The sequence below is a fragment of the Pelmatolapia mariae genome, linkage group LG23 (genome assembly GCF_036321145.2).
Source record: "Pelmatolapia mariae isolate MD_Pm_ZW linkage group LG23, Pm_UMD_F_2, whole genome shotgun sequence".
Taxonomy (NCBI): Eukaryota; Metazoa; Chordata; class Actinopteri; order Cichliformes; family Cichlidae; genus Pelmatolapia; species Pelmatolapia mariae.
The window spans coordinates 45252806-45269504 of record NC_086246.1 but is presented as its reverse complement, the minus strand read 5'-3'; the positions used below and the strand labels follow the sequence as shown (position 1 = coordinate 45269504).

Below are 16699 nucleotides of genomic sequence, written 5' to 3'. Positions count from 1 at the left end.
GGTCGCGAAGCCCCAGCGGCTCCTATATAAGTAAAGGTGCGATCAAACACGTGACGTGATCAGGCGCTGCCTACCGCTGAGAGCTGTCTGTCGGATAATCACTCCCTGCAGGAATTAGACGTGGAGTGAACGTTACAGGTGGAGCAGTGAAAAAAAGAGCGGAGCTGGATTCGAGACGGGAAAGACATCGGCACTCTGAGCGGTTTAATATTAAAACTAACTACTGGTAAGTGCGAGTTAGCCCGCTGACTTGTTTTTTTCTTTCCTTTTTTGTTTTTGGTGCATGTTTGTCCCATTGGGCGTGTTATTTTTCCACTGCGCTCGGGCTTGTTGTGGGAATTGGATTGCCAACCTGAGGGGTGGAGAGGTTGCAGAGACGGCGCACTGCAAATTCTCTGACTTACCTTAAGATTATAGGATATCTTATCTAATAATAGCAGCGGGGCGTTAGAGTAAGCAGTAGTAGGATATACTTACAAACTCTTGCACCAGCAGCAGCACGGATAGTGTTACACTGAGAGAGACGCGCTCATCAAACTTGGAGGGGTCGCGCGTTCCCTGCAGCCCTCAGGATTAGATATAGCAGTGCTACGGGAGCGAGTGTGTGGCTGGATCCGGAGGAGAAAACGCTTTGAATCGCGAGCCAAGCTGTTTTATAAAGCTTAAGCACACATATATTTTTTTTCCTCCGCTGGAAACCAAGCATATAATTCACAGACTTCAGAGACATGAATCAGTTCTTAAATACAGTGCGCAGAAGGAAGCATCAGCATGTTTAATCTTTTGGAAACGTTTCTCTGCGCACACACAGCTACAAAAAAGAAAAATCAATACTGCTGCATCAATAATGCACACATTTTCAAATAATTTATTAAAAAGCAGTAAATTTTCATTGTATGCACATTATCACTGAACCGAAGTTGATGTTAAATGGGGGTGAAGCGGATATTTGAGGGCATTTGTGGTGGAGGTTTAGTGATGGTGAGAATTGTACCAGCATGAGTGTGTGTGGCTCAGTGAGCAGACGATAGACGAAGTGAAAGGCTGTCAGTTCACTTGCTCTGGGGATTGCCCGATTGTAGCTGTCACACTGCAGCTACATTAAGTTGGTTCATGGCTGCACACTGATAATAGCACTTACATTGCTCTAAGCTGGAGATGATGCAGATTGTGTCTGTTTCACTGTGATTGCATATATATGATTCATCTCCAAAAGAACTTTGGAGTTTATTTGACAGATAACTTCTTATAGTTCACAATCAGATTCTCATGAACTGCGGTTCTCAAACCTATCCTAGCATGACTTCCCCCCCAATCAGTAGGTGACTCAGATTTGTTATCAATCATTAACAATAACAAGGACAAAAAAGAAAGCTAGTTAATTTTTTAGTGAAGGTCAGCAGGACAGCGTCAGCAAACCCTTGTTTTCCCAACATGCTCTTTCTTTGCATATTCATCATGGGATTACCCCCACCCGTCTTCTTTTAAGTCTGTGCCCCCAGTTTGAAAACCACTGCTTTCGACTCAGACAGTCAGCAAAGTGGCTTTCAGAGATTAGATAAGTCTTGGAAACCAAAACAGGAAAAACATCTTTATGGTTGTCACATCGTAACTGGCTGGCACCAGGTTTTTAAGGTCTAAGCTTAGGAAGCATATTGGACATAGCAGTTTATTAACACGATAGTTCTTGGATTTAAAATTAAATGAGTAATAACATTGTAATGGCAGTAAGTGAAGGTTTACAATAACATCAAGATTCTCTTGCCATCCCAGTAAGAATACACCTTAGTGTTTCTAAGAAAGCTGAAAGAACTCATTCAGTGATAATTAAAATAAAGTGAGACATGAATTCTTTGTACTTTGCTCCCCTTTGTCCTCTGTAATGTTTTATGGTATTATAATCTAAATTATCTTCTGGTTTTTGATGGCTGGTTGGCCAAAGTGAAACACTGAGCTGATAGCACTGGTTTAAAAAAACACACCTTTTTTCTAAAAAACAGTGTAAGAGTTGTGAAGCAAATTCTTGGTGTTGATTTTTAAATCTAAAGAGTGGAGCGCCCCACACTTTACGACCTGCACAGACTTGCCTGGGTGTGTGCGTGTTTTTCTGCGTGCGTGCATGCGTTCATGCGTGCATTTTGACTCAGGCACTCTTGTCTCATCAGTAACAAGTGATATGTCAAAACAAAAGTGAGTATCTTATTAAACAGGCTTTTGTGTTTGTTATTGTGTTGCTCAGTTGTCACTTTCATTCTAGTTAATGATATTGTCAGTTGTCCTCTGGCGCAGTTCCATTGATTTGGGCCGCAGCTCAAAAACTGTACACGCTGCATGTTTTTGAAGTATTACTCTCAGCTAATTACAATCCTCCTGCATGTCAAAACAAAAGGTGGGAAGCTACTGTCAATGTGATAAAAGAAGGGGGGCTTTTTCTTTTTTAAGCAAATGTGAGCTTGCAAAAATATAACCCAGTGCTGAACTGGGGTGTGTTTTCCAGTGAATAACAACAGTCTGTGACACACGGGGTGTCAAAGGTGAAAACCCTCCCACTGGCGCTTTCCTGTTTAGGCTGGTGTGCTGTTGAAATACTGTATCACAGCCAGCTCACCAGCTGGCCTGCCAGTGGACAGCTCAGCTTACGCCCAAATGGCAACAAGACGTAGAAAGAGGCAGTAGATGACCAACCAGTGACTCAACCAGAATCAAACCTGAATAACAGTTTGTCAGGCCAGAGGTAAATCAGTTACTGCCGAAGGGGACCTCACCCATAGGGCTCAGCGTAGTGCCGTCATTTAAGGCGTACACCAAAGCCTGTGCCTACGCAGTCATGGCTCACTCCAGCTGTTGGACTGACTGCTTTTTGAATGTATTATGACTCACAGGGATGACAACAGCATGCAAGTCTGAGCACGTCTCAGACGCTGCTGCACGAGGTTTTTACTTTGTTATCAGCATGCAGTTGTGTTGAGAATCCATTGTAGAGGTTTTTGGAGATGGTGTGGAGGCTCCTAAAGAGGCTATAAATATCCCCATGCTTCAAGTGGTTCCAGTGTCTTGAGATACTGCCGCGAGGCTTCTTCTGTGTATTGAACTCGTTCATGTGCAGCTTTTGAACCCGCAGTTGTTCGTGTTGTACCGATTGATGAGTAAAAACCCACCTGGAGTCCCTGTGCTAACCTTTTTAGAATGTTGCTTGGTAGGAAGGTACATGCTGACATTTACATCTAGATGTATGGAGATGCAAGGGAACAGTTTTAGTCACAATCTTGTTAATTCTGTGAGTACCGTTTGACCTCAGATCAGACTTTAAATGTCAGTGATTTTAAACAGAAGCAAAAGAAGTCCGGAGATTAGAAAGTGTTGTTCATTGCATGCAGGTCCTGTATACTGTCTGTATGAGCAGTATTAGTCAGTGAGTGAATACTATAGATGTGCTCTATAGTCTGACACAAAGGGAATATCAAGTTTTTCAGAGCTGCATAATGAAGCTGCGTGCTCAGTGACGGGTCCGTGAGCAGGTTTTGCTGGCCGTACTGGAATTTTCATTGTGCCCTTATGAAAAAATAATAATACACTAGCCTTCCATGACATAGCTTTTGCTTCAGTGAAGAGCACACCCACGCTGATGGCGGTTTATTTTTGTTTTTGTCACTAAGGTGTCAAATAAACAAGAGGAAATCAAAACATGCTGGGGTTCACTGTACAAAAGGTCAAATCCTTTAATGTTAATAAATGGTTCACCATTTAAAATGTAGTGTTAAAACATCTTAGGTCCAATTTTACTTACCAGAACTAATAAAGGTGTGCTACTGATAAAAGGCCACTGTGTAATAAGCCATAAAGTCTTAGGGGCTGTATTGCTAGTAAGGCATTATGTAGAGCAGAGGTGTTGTGCAACCATGTGCATGACAAAAAAGGTCAAACAGTCCATTGGTGTGTCTTTCCTGATTAAAAATAAAAAAAGCATTCTAAAGAAATCCTTCACACGAATCTGAAATGTAAAATTAATGTTCGTTTCCAAGGAAAAATAAATCCTGAAAGGTACGGCACCTTTTAAAAATAAATTAAATCTTTACTTCCTTCTTCCCTTATTTTTTTGATTTCTTATGTAAATAATAGCTGGATACAACTCGTATCTCCTGTTCGACTGCGATTGTTTTTTCCAAGCTACTCGCAGTGTCACAAACCCTGCTCGTATGCAGCGAACAAAATCAGATTTTTCTTTTTGGTAAGATCAGAGAAGCTTTCAGCACATTTTCTAATGTCAAACTCTGAACATGCATCAGGGTGCGCTCACATGCAAGAGAAGCAATGACCAAAGAAATGAACAAAACTCATTTTTATATCAAAATATTAAAAGCTGCACTTCTAACGGGCTATCTACTGCTGGTAATGTAAGAGGTGTTGTTTCTAGTTATAAATAAACAAAAACTGACAACAAATTTTCATTTTTCTACGCTCTTTGTTTTGTTAGCCTGCAGTCAAACACTGATTTTATCTGTAGCAAGGTATAGGTTTTTGTTTTTGTTTTTTGCGGAGGTACACGTTTAATAAATAAACTGCGTGTGCTTCTCGGGGATCACTAAATGGATACAGACAACATTATCTTAGTGACTAGCTAATGAAGATGCAATTTCAGCTTGTTCTCCTGCCTTAGGAGGCAAATTAATGCGATAAATAACTAATTAATGCGTTTAGATTAATAACTTACAATCCACTGATAAAGCAGTGGAGCCTTTTTACTTTCAAATTCTCAGACTTTTAGGATTTATATAATTTTTGTCAATTCATTAAGCGACTTCCAGACTAAACATAACCTAAGGGCCCCATTGCGAATGGAAATCTGCATCATATGTGCTGTAAATCCCTCAGCAGTGCACTGTCACAGCTTACGCTATGTTAAGTGTGGGAGAGCCAGAGGAAAGGACAACTGTTGAGTGTTGTATTGTTATTGTGGCCATGCCTACCTGTCTGCGCCATCATGACCTATCTGCCAAAATCTCTGAAAAACAACCTTCAGTTATTCCGTTCAGCTGTGGCGCTTAACCCACGGTACCCTCAGCCCCCAACAGGCTGTGGTAAAAAGCATGCAACATGTCACCTCTTTGACAACACAGGAGCAGTCCCGTACATGCAGCAGCTCGTCCCACTGTGTCAGCTTACAACAGGGTGGGAGCACAGCAGGTTAGCTGCAAAATGCACATCCCCAAAAAAACAAAAAACAAACCCAGACTGCTCAAAGACGCAGGGGAGTTAACGCTTAGCTGTCTCTCAAGGAAATACAGATACTGTCATTTTTTTTATTTCTGTCAAGCAGGCGAGGACTGTACGGTGTTTCAAAAGATGCATCTTTACTTTTTACTTTTACTTAAATCTGAATAGCACATACAAAGCAGCTGTGTACTGCACACTCCATTTTATTTATTTCTTCTTCTTCGTTTTTTACCTTGCGAATCTGGTCTCGAATATGCTTTGTGTGTTATTCTGAGTTAAAGTGCCTTGATGAATTTTGAATGAGGCTGCATCGCTCAGTTTGTCAAAACACAGAGAGTGAATCTCGCCAAAGAAGTGGTAAGTCTCGATTCCACATGAATCCCAGGGTAGGGATGGAGCTCTCGAGCGGTGAATTACCGTGATCTGCATGCATGCCCAAACCTGAACTGATCCCCGCTGCTGCTTGAACCCTGCTGAGTCCAGAGGAAGCAGGTTCTTATCAGGGAGGAGGACAGGAAGATACAGAGAGTGCAGGAGGAAGAGAGAGAGTGGGGGTGGGTGGGCAGTATATGGCACTCTGCAGAATTTCACTTAACATCAGCTTCCTTTGTGAAGTTTACTGTTATGAGTTGTCATAGCTTTAGCTGTAAGTGATGCTAGACATCTCTGGTAGAAAAACACGGTTATATTTGTCTCTGTTTAGCATACTGTCTGGGTTTTCAGAATTTAACGGTCAGCAAACAGAACATGTTCATTTATAACACTTTTCCCCACCTTGGTATTTTCACTACTATCTTTAACTTGAAAGGTGTTGATTATTTTTAATCTGGCTCTTTTGAGCAACCCAAATTAATTTAAAAAAAAGAAGGAAAGAAAGAAGGAAGTTCTCCAGGAAATGAACAAAATGTTCATCTTAAGTGGTCCTCTTTTTCCCAGTCTTGCTTGCTGTCACTTAGATAAACTTAGATATACAAGGGGGGCTAAAGTGCTTGTTTCAGGCAGTAGATGAACTGGGGGGCTACATGAGGACCCAGTATAATGTAAAATAAAAAGGATTATTTTGAATTGTGAGCCATGCAGAGTGACTCTTGTAGAGGCCATAAGTCCATATAAATGAGAAGAATAGGTAGCAAGGGCATAATAGTAGGGGTATTTTAAATTTATATTGCCCTGCATAAAAATCATCAAGCATAACAGAGATAAAATGAAAAGAAATAAAGTGTTGGAGGAAAACCAGCTTGCATTGAAAATTTTCAAGGGAATGTAGCCATCTTTTAATGTATGTAATATTTCCCAGTTTGGTATTAAAGTCAGGTTTTCTATTTCATGGGTCTCTTTGATTATTTCATAGATGTTTTCATATCTCTTCCAGAAGTGGGCTGCCGTGAAAATGATCTCCTCCAGCATCCCTCACCACTAGCTGAGCAGTATGGCTTCTGCTCCTCCTTCCAGAGAGGACACCAGCAGCTCGTTAGCACTGCGCTGGAGGCTAACACCGACATAGATTTCCAGCAAGTAGCTGCGCTCGACGTTCCCGGTTAAACATCTGAACGATTCACCTTTAGAGGGTCTCTGTAAGCAAATATGATGACTCGTGCCAGAGTGGCACATGTCCAGGGCCGTGACATCACCACAGTTTAACAACATCTGGACTGACACTTTGGACCATGATCTTTCTCTGATTTCGTGCTTTGGTGGCGGAGCTGGATCTTGCAGCTCTTCCACACTTAGACAAACCCGGACTCTGAGCCATGTCTCTTCTTTTAGCTCTGGGCATCATCTGTGGATTGATGCTCCATGTTTGTTTTAGTGCCGTCAATACTGACTATTGTGTGCCACGAAAGACCGTGCCCTACCAGAGTGAGTCAGAGATTCTCTCACCCTCTCCAGTAATATGTCGTAGAATTATTCTTAGCATATTTTTTCTTCTTGTGGGCTGAATCAGAAGTAGAAGCTAGAGCAGTTTTGAATATTTTTACTGTGATTTATGACCCAGTAGTGCAACTTTAACATCTCTTTTTCTGCTGGCTGGGACAAGTTTATTAGTTTTCAGTAAATTAGCATTTTGCTTTTTGCTGTGGGGGCATTTTTCCTACTGCATGGAGTCACAGTAGCTAACATGTGGGAGGTAAATAAAGCAAAGAAACAGTGTATGATGCAGATTTCTCTGTGCAGATGAACTGAAGTTGTTCAGGGAAGAGGGGATCTACAATTACTCCACGATGCTGATGAGAGAAGACCTGGGTGTGATGCTGCTGGGGGCAAGAGAGGCCATCTATGCTTTGAATATGAGTGACATCTCAGTTAAAAATGCTACGGTAAGAACATGAGGAGTCTGTACACTCTGAGCAGAGCTGTCAGATAATGTACATATAAAATACACATGCTGGTGCTGCCATGTTGCTTATTTTGTTTGATGAAATAGTAATTAGTTAACTTTTTTATCACTGTGGATTAAAAATGGAAGATTTATTAAACATTTATGATGTTTTACCACAGCGCTGAAGCCATTTCCTCAAATAATCAGTAGCCCTGTCAAAGCTGGACTTATCATGCCTAGATGTGATTTGTATTCATGGTTCTTAACTTTCTTCTAGGTTATGCTGTGATAGCATTGGCTTAACACAGTGAAATACTTCAGTACTTTACAAAGAAAATGAAAAAAATTAAACAGCATTTTGTTTCTCGCTGGTTTGCAGTATAGCAATAGCTGATAATAGCTAATAATAGAGGTTGTTAATCAATAGTTAGTCAACAGCTAGGCTGGTATACAGTACTGATTTATTGCATACACTTACCGGCAATTCTGTTAGGTGTATCTGTTCAAGTGCAATGGCAATATCTGATCAGCCAGTCACATGGCAACTGTTCAGTGCATTTAGGCATGTAGACAAGTTCAAACCCAGCATCAGAATGGGGAAGAAAGGAGATTTAAGTGACTTGGAAGGTGGCACGGTTGTTGGTGTCAGATGGGCTGCTCTGAGTATTTCCGAAAGTCTCAGATATCATTCACAGCATATTAAATATCTTCCCTAAAATCCACTGTGTCAGGTTTGTCGTATAAAGAGAAGAAACATTTCATATTTGCACATCTTTCAGATGCTGTGAATTATGGCCAAATGTTAGGTCACATTACGTACAGTGTTTTCTCACACATCATTTCATTCTGCATGACTACTGCACATTTGCATGAGATATTTCAATAATAATGGTTCTGTTGGACTCTGTTGTTTGTTCATAGCTGTAGATACATATCTAACAGTCAGAGGCGAGGAGTGCTTTGCCAGCTAACAGGTTCATGCTTTTAGAGCACGCTGACAGGTCTCAAAAAAACAATAAATTGTGAAAGCTGTAACTGGACTACTACTGTGTGGTTGCAACACTATTCCTGCATGCTTTGACAAGACTCTTTTGTTTTGTTGGTGCAGGTGTATTGGCGGGTGACTGAGGATAAGCAGAGGGACTGCACGTACAAGGGAAAAAATGCAGAGGTTTGTGTAAAGTCGTTCAAAACAAAAGCTTTGCGCTAGACAACTTCTACTTTGGGAGCATTGCTGCAGCTGTAAAAGATGACCACTGATTGAAAGTTGTTTACTCCCCCCTCACATTTTATCTTAGCACATGTGTAAATCATTTATATGAGAATGATTTTTTTCCCTTTTCATGTCTTTACATGGAATTCTCTTTGAAGTGCTTTGCTTATATCTTTGTGCTGAGAGTCCAAATAAAGGCACAGGAAGAAAACGCATGTGCACAGCCCTGACCTTTTGGTCACCGCGAGCTCCGGACAGCATGTGCAGTCACTATATGTATGCGGTATGTTTGTGTTTTTGCGGCTGAACTAACAAAGCTCTGACCTTGGCATTCTCTCTGCTGGATCTTGTTGCAGGTGGAATGCCGCAACTACATTCGAACCCTGCACAGAGTCAATGACTCTACAATGTATGTGTGTGGTACAAATGCGTTTAGCCCGACCTGTGATTATCTGGTAAGTGTGGCTTTAAGAGTTTAGTTTATTGCCTCCTTGTAAACTGATGCTAGTAACACTTGCATGAGATCCATAAAGGAGATCCACATGAAAAGCTCCTTCCTACTGAAGATGTAGAAGTTAATTTTTTTTCTTTTTTGTAACTCAGTGACTCCACAAACCAGTTAGATGTTTTTTTTATATCCAAATATATGTGTACTCAGTACTACAGTGTAGAAGGGACTGCCTTAAAATAAAGTACAGTACTTACTATAATGAATGAAAACTGTGGCATAGATTTCCTCATTTATGTATGTGTGTTTGGATGCACATTTTTGTTTTTATCCTTTCCCATGTTGATTTGTTTGCAATGAAAATTATATCACTTGTCTTTCCTTAAAGGGAACCTGTAATACTCTTTTCCAACTTCATAATTTATTCTTGGCCTGTACTAGTGCAGCTCTGGATGACCTTATCTTACACTGTTCCTTGATGCGAGTTTGTTAGTTCAACCAACTCTTAAACCAGCTCCTCTCCCTTTAAACCAGCTTTCTTCTCATTTGCTGCCCCTCACAAACAAACAATGTGAACAGCTGGTATGTGGTACTGCTGTGCTCACAGGTAGTGCGGTGTGTCTTAGATGACCATATTCAGAAAATCTGCTCTCACTGTTTGAAATGTAGGGTTATTGAGCAGCCAGTAGCCTACTTGTAGATATGCTGAACTTGCATCCACCACTGAAAGATTATAGACATAACAGAGCAGAAGGAAGTGGAGGGTCCACTTTAATTCAAGCAGTAATAATTGGGATTGAATTCTGTTACGCTTTATGCTGAAGTGTTGTTAATGGGCACGCTTTGAGACATTTCTCTCCTGTCATCGTCAGCTAAATTTCCTTCCCCTGTTGTTGGTGTCTTGGAAAACTGTTTATTTTGGCAAGACGCTCAAATTTCAGAGGACTGAGCAGCCTCAGCTGCATCACAATGGGGTGTTAAACTGTTGCTATGTGAACCTGCAGCACTATGAAAATAACAAACGAAATAAATAAAGGCAGACAATATGCTCATTATGTATCCTCAGACTCTGGAAGAAGATTTTAAGAGAAACAATTAAAGTGATTCCGGATATGAGTTTTGAAAACCCATGTAAAACCCTTTGTTTCGTTTGGACACTTTAGCGAGTTATTATGCAAATGTATGCAAGTTTAGTTAACTGCTTAAGCATGTGAACAAACGGTAAGCTTCCAGTTCCAGTCCTCAGTCTCAATATTGTGTCTGAATAAAACACAGCTTTCTCAACTTCTCCCTCTTTGCTTTATCTCTTTCTTTGTTTCTGACAGACGTTTGCTAAAGGACAGCTGACGCTGCAGGGAAAGCCGGAGGAGGGGAAGGGCAAGTGTCCTTTCGATCCCTTTCAGAGATACTCCTCCCTCATGGTTGGTGAGTGTCTGAGGCAGACACAGAATGAAGATTTGATAGTTGTGTGCAGATTTCACTTCACACGCTAAATAAATAAGACAAATACCGCTCCGAGTATATTTGCTAGAGCTACCTGCTCATTCAGCATTCTTTGTACGATTTGTCGAAATGCCAAATTTTTCTGTATATAAATGTGATGTTGTTACAATTTAAAGTGAATAATGGATTTCCAGGAATTTTCACTCACCTCTTTTTCCTGTCTCACAGGAAACGATTTGTATTCTGCCACATCCATCAACTTCTTGGGCTCTGAGCCTGTTGTTCTGCGCAGCTCAAACTTGGCTCTTCGTACCGAGTTTAAAAGCTCCTGGCTCAATGGTGACTTCCTCTCCCTTCTTTTAAAAATTTCATAGTACCCCATGAACATTTTAGCGTTTGTGGTGCTGTTGACTTCTATTTTTTCTTTGCCTGTGTTCAATTCAATTTGTTCAATTCAATTCAATTTGTGATTTCAGAGCCAAACTTTGTCTACATGGACTTTGTGGATGAGAGTTTTGATAGTCCCGATGGTGACGACGACAAGGTGTACTTGTTCTTCAGTGAAACTGCCATAGAGTACGACTTCTACAGAAAAGTTTCAGTGTCACGAGTGGCCCGTGTCTGCAAGGTAATGAACACAGTCTGTTCGAAAGCCTTGGCCTGTCTGACACAGGTCTGGTTGTTGTTAAAGGCAATACGCACACACATCACAGAGTGCTCCGTATCTGTGTTAAAGGGGGATATGGGCGGCCAGCGGACACTGCAGAGGAAATGGACGTCGTTCCTGAAAGCTCGCCTGGATTGTTCCCTGTCTGAACCCAGCCTGCCCTCCATTGTCCAGGATGTCTTCCTTCTCAGACACAAGGACTGGAGGAAGAGTGTCTTCTATGCTGTCTTCACTCCACAGTCGTAAGTGTTTGCTGACAAATCCAGTGGCTCTTATTGCTCATGGCGGGTGTTGGCTTTGAGGAATGTTAGGAGTATCCTGAGCTTTTAGTTAACACACACAAAAAAACTACCAAGTCTGTTGCAACTAGTATTTTGTTGAGACTCAGCTGATATGAACTTGTCTCAGTGTGTTGTTTGAATTTCACCTAAACTTGTTATTTTGCGTTTCCAGGAGCTTATCCCAGAAGTCAGCTGTTTGTGCATACAGCGTATCTGCTATTAGAGATATTTTCAATGAGGGAAAGTTTAAAACCCCTGTTGCTGTGGAGACGTCTCATATTAAATGGGTGATGTACACCGGTGAGGTGCCGGTCCCCAGACCAGGAGCGGTGCGTTTACAGACTTTTGTTGCATGCAGAAATTAAATTGAAAAACCAGATAAACGCAAATAGATGTGGAAGAAAAAAAAAATCTAAATTTTTTGTGTTTGTGTTTCAGTGCGTCAATAATATGGTGCGTAAAATGGGGATGAATCGCTCTCTGGACCTTCCAGACAAAACGCTCCAGTTCATCAGGGATCGTCCTCTAATGGATGAAGCAATTCGGCCACTGACAGGAGGCCCGCTGCTGATCACGGAGGGAGCTCTGCTGACTCGGATTGTAGTGGACAGCGTGCAGGGCCTGGACGGAGAGAAATATAATGTCATGTTTATTGGCACAGGTAAAAAAAAAGAGCTGTGTTTTTCAGATAGGGCACTAGTGCCCCTAAGGGCCCTTTGGAGTACTGCGGGAGTTACTTGAGTTTTATTTTTAATGTTAAACATGTCACTCACATAAAATTCTTAAACTAGTTAAAGTTTAATATTCAATATGGCAGTTTTAAATGAATTCATAACCCTTTAAATGTCTTTAAAACTTCACAGAAGGAGAAAAGTAACAAAATCGGATATATCAGAACAGCAAATATAGAAACTGGATTTTGTTTCTGGGTGAAGCTTAGCAGCTGAAAAAACATACAGAAGTGATCCACATAAATTTTGTCTGAGGATTCAAATTTTCCTAATTATGCTGATTAAAAATAGATAAGTTTACCGTACTTGGGAAAGAGTTTGAGCACTGCAAATGGCTCCCCGACACAGAATTACAAATATCCTCAGTGAAGCGTATGATTGTGTTTCTCACTAAATCTGATCAGAACTTATCAGAAAGACTGAATTACGCAACTTTAACGCAACTATATTGTCGTTATAATGTAACTAAAGGAGGTGAACATATTAGTTTCCATTAATTTAGCAATAGATTTTAACAATATGACATTTTAAGTGTTTTCTAGTTATAAGCTTACCATTAAAAACTGATGGCACAGTTTTGCCCCTTTATAAAGGCATCACCTGCACAACACCTGGTTGGGCAGGTGACCTATATGCTGAAGGTGGCTGCAGGTGCCTGAGTTTGAGTCCACCTCACACCATTTCCTGTGTGTCTTTTCTATTGTCCCTATTTTTTGTAATATCTTGGCTAAAAAAATGCCCAAAGTAAATCTAAATCTGTTGCAAAAGCAGAGACCAAAGTAAAGGCTTTTAAAGCAATAAATATAACTTGGTTAATCATTAGCTTTTTATGATTTGTTCTAAGTAGCAGGGTCATCAAATGATATGGGTAAATACACTTGTGTAAGTTACGGGCTCTGCTTTTTGTCTTTGTAACAGGAAACGGTTATGTTCAGAAGGCTGTGAACTATGACGGAGAGATGTTCATCATCGAGGAGGTTCAGCTGTATGAAAACCATGAGCCCATCTCTATCTTGCGCCTCTCATCCACTGAGGTAATGTATAATAAGAAGTCCATTATACATGTTTTCATCATCATCACAGTTTATGGTTGTTTGCTGGGGTTTTGGTTGGGAGATACTGTTTAATATCTTAGTTTGAATATGTCATCACCTAATTGCCACACAATAAAGAGGCTTCAGTTGTGCTAAAGGTGAAACACTTTTAGTCTTTTGATATTTATGAGTCTTTATGGTTGTGCAATTATAGGGCCAAGTGTATGCTGGTTCAACTTCTGGTGCAGTCCAGATGCCGGTCAGTAACTGCAGCCGCTATGAGACTTGTGTGGACTGCATCCTTGCAAGAGATCCGTACTGCGCCTGGGATTTATCCACCAAGCAGTGCTCCTCCGTCAACACTTTGTCCCCCTCCCCACATACAATACAGAGTCTCAAGAAGGGAGATGTGTCACAGTGTCCTCCACTAGGTACTTTAAATTCAGTTGTTTTTATTTAGTGTTAAATCAGAACCCAAGAAAGCACAAGGGTTGTTAGATTGTAGAGATAACAATATTAAAGAGAGAAACCCACTGAGACCTTTTGATCAAGCGTGTGCTGACATCACTGGGAGTGGCAGCAGTTTTATGAGCATGAAGTTGGATTAACCTTGCGTTTGTGTGTTTTTAGATCCAGTGACAGCTGTCGAATTGGTCCTCATTCCAGAGAACAATATCCAGCTGCCTTGCCAACTTCACTCTAACTTGGCTGTGGCCGACTGGCGATTCGGTAACCACACACTTCACTCCAACAACAAATACTACATCTACAGTGGTGGACTCCTCATCCTGAGTGCTTCTGAAACAGACGCTGGCCAGTATATTTGCGACTCAGTAGAGGAGATAAACGGACAAAAATACAACCAGACTGTGGCGGTTTATCATTTACAGCTCTACTCTGACCCGACAACGGGGATCATCCCCACCTTTGGCACAGAGGTGCCAAGTACCACAGAAGCTATTCACAAAACAATACATTTGACACCAGGGCCAGTGCCAAGCCTTAACATTGACAAACCGTTGTCTCCTGCGAGTCAAAACGACAGTGGCAGGATAACTCATCTACAGGTGGCTGTGGCCATGCTGTCCCTGATTTGCCTCTCTCTGATGGGAGTCATATTTTGGATCTGGAGCCGTGGGCACTGGGAGTGCCTAAAATTTGTACAGCGGCCCAGTGAAAGCGAGACGAGAAAGCAGTCAACCGAGTACAGGCAGATCCCGAACAGAACTTCAGAGGTAAAGCTCCTGGGGCCTGAATCCGGGAGACCTTGCAGTGCCAATAATAATCACCCTGCTGTTGACTTCAAAGGGAATGGGGAGCATCACTTCCCACCTATGGCCAACATTTCAAGTCTGGACGGTCTGGGATACATAAATGATGAGTCAGAGATTTGACTCTGCTGAGGTGTAGAATTCAGTCTGAGGCAGCACTCGTGCACTAATTATCTTCCTATAGGTGTACTTCCACTGAGATTCGGTTCCTATAAAGGTTTTCACATTATAAATTCTTTTGATTGGTGTCCTGTTTCCTACACTGACTATCATTTCCATATTCTTACCAGGCAGCTCATGTCCTCTAAAAAGATATTTAACTGGTGGTTAATGTTTTTATATGTATTTTTTTTGTATAATGATAAATTGTGAATAAGCTTTGTGCAATAGATTGTGTACAGCCAACACCTTTTCTTTTTGGACTATTTATTTTAAGCAGGTGAATTTTTTAAGTCTTGTAAATATAGTATAAAAACACTGGACATGTAGCATTTTGATCATATTTTTAATGATTTTCAGTAATTGATCAGTTGTCTGTATCACTATTTTATTTCCTGGTGGCCGTAAAAGAATCTTCTACATACATACCTCTATTTTTAAGCATAACCCCCCCCCACACTAATATAGCAGGTGAATCAATGTTGTACCTCTGTCTTCAATAAGAAAAAAAAGAATTTTTATATTTAGGGTGAACTGGGGTAATTCTTTTCTTTTTTTGGGTGTGTAGCTACATTTCTGATTCCAAGCATACTGTACACTTTATAAGAAACAGACAAAAATGTCATTGTAATGTCGAGGGTGGGGGTGTACATTTCTGTCAGTGAAACAACTCAGAGGTGCAGCGTATCCAAGAGTTTCGGTGTCAAACTTTGAAACATGCTGCCTTGCTCATGAAAGGAACTTTGAGAGTCTTGTCATGCACTTATGAATCAGTAAGTCAGTAATGTCTCACACAGCTGGGAAATGTATTTGAAGGCAACGCACAAAGTCACTGCTTCCAATATTAATGTTTCCAAAAGTTTCATATGGTTTGCAGGGGAGGAAAACATCATCATTAACACCACATGCTGAGTTCGTAATTATTACAGTTTGTTTTGGACAAAAAGTCAATTGCAGTGATGCTCCCCGAATCTTCTCTGTGGTTTTCAGTTTCTGTCATTAACGCCATTGCGCAGAGTCACTTTTATGTTTCATCAAGTACTGTAGAACTGTCTGTATGAGAGTTGAAATGGGTCTCTGCTGAATTATTAAACAGTGCAGAATTGTATATGGATGTACAATATCAGTAGTACAAAGTAATCATTCAAACATTACCTGTGCATTCGAATATTATTTTTTTTTTAAAAAGGGTACAATTTGTGTTGTTTTTTTTTTAAAAACCACTGAAAATCATCCAAGCTATAACACTGCCAACTACTGTTTTACATTTTATAACAATAAAGCTACAGGACTTAAACGAAATTGTTTACATCTTTCAGAAATGGCTTTTAGCTGACCTCTCTCAGGCCTAATTTTCCTCCCAACATTTAAATAAGGCTTCTTCTCTTACATTTGGCTTTGAGTTATTGTGTGATGCATATGGCATACATTTATTTGCCTTTGTGAAATGCATTGTAATACTGTCCTTTGGTCACAGTGGTGCAGTGGTTAGCACCATTATTTCACAGCAAGAATTTCCTAAAGGTGCTCATGTGGGTTCCCTCCCACTTCCTCCCACAGTCCACTAGGTTAATTATCAATTCTAAGTTGGTCATAGGTGCAAATAATTGTCTCTCTTGTGTTAGTCAAGCAACAGACTACTGACTTTCTAGGTGTTTAAGTTATTAAAATTAGACCCCGACCTATTTATTGGCAAACTGATAATATTTGCTGATAGATATTTGCTAATCTGTTGGTATCTATTAATGATGGCCAAAAAAAATGAAAGTTAAAAAAGAAGACACGGGAGTTGTTATGAGTGTTGACATTGCCCCCTGGTGGGCAAACTATGTAAAGTGCAACTTCCTGTTGGCAACCAATGTCTTCAGAATTTACAAATACAACAATCTGATCTAAGCAGTGGGAGCGTAAACGAGTA

The 16699-nt window shown here is 40.7% G+C and overlaps 1 protein-coding gene across 2 annotated transcripts; it reads left to right on the top strand.

Annotated features, from left to right (window-relative positions):
* The first annotated feature begins 116 nt into the window (after positions 1–116).
* Positions 117–16077, top strand: si:ch211-129c21.1 (uncharacterized protein LOC563087 homolog). 2 transcript variants are annotated; one of them, XM_063466941.1, is made up of 14 exons: positions 117–226; positions 6590–7074; positions 7390–7532; positions 8643–8705; positions 9104–9202; positions 10521–10620; positions 10867–10977; positions 11115–11266; positions 11375–11547; positions 11759–11915; positions 12025–12247; positions 13236–13351; positions 13566–13782; positions 13982–16077. In XM_063466941.1, exons 2-14 carry the CDS (start codon positions 6966–6968, stop codon positions 14743–14745), a joined length of 2427 nt encoding a protein of 808 aa, XP_063323011.1. In that variant the 5' UTR covers positions 117–226; positions 6590–6965; the 3' UTR covers positions 14746–16077. The 2 variants fall into 2 exon arrangements, with proteins under 2 accessions (XP_063323011.1, XP_063323010.1); XM_063466940.1 differs by having other exon boundaries at positions 6587–7074.
* The last annotated feature ends 622 nt before the right edge of the window (positions 16078–16699 follow it).

What these genes read in the sequence shown, in the direction of transcription:
- si:ch211-129c21.1 (XM_063466941.1), top strand. Translation starts at nt 6,966, where the DNA reads ATGTCTCTTCTTTTAGCTCTGGGCATCATCTGTGGATTGATGCTCCAT. An exon ending in TGTCATGTTTATTGGCACAG is followed by an intron (nt 12,248 to 13,235) that starts GTAAAAAAAAAG and finishes TCTTTGTAACAG; the next exon opens with GAAACGGTTATGTTCAGAAG. An exon ending in TGCGCCTCTCATCCACTGAG is followed by an intron (nt 13,352 to 13,565) that starts GTAATGTATAAT and finishes GTGCAATTATAG; the next exon opens with GGCCAAGTGTATGCTGGTTC.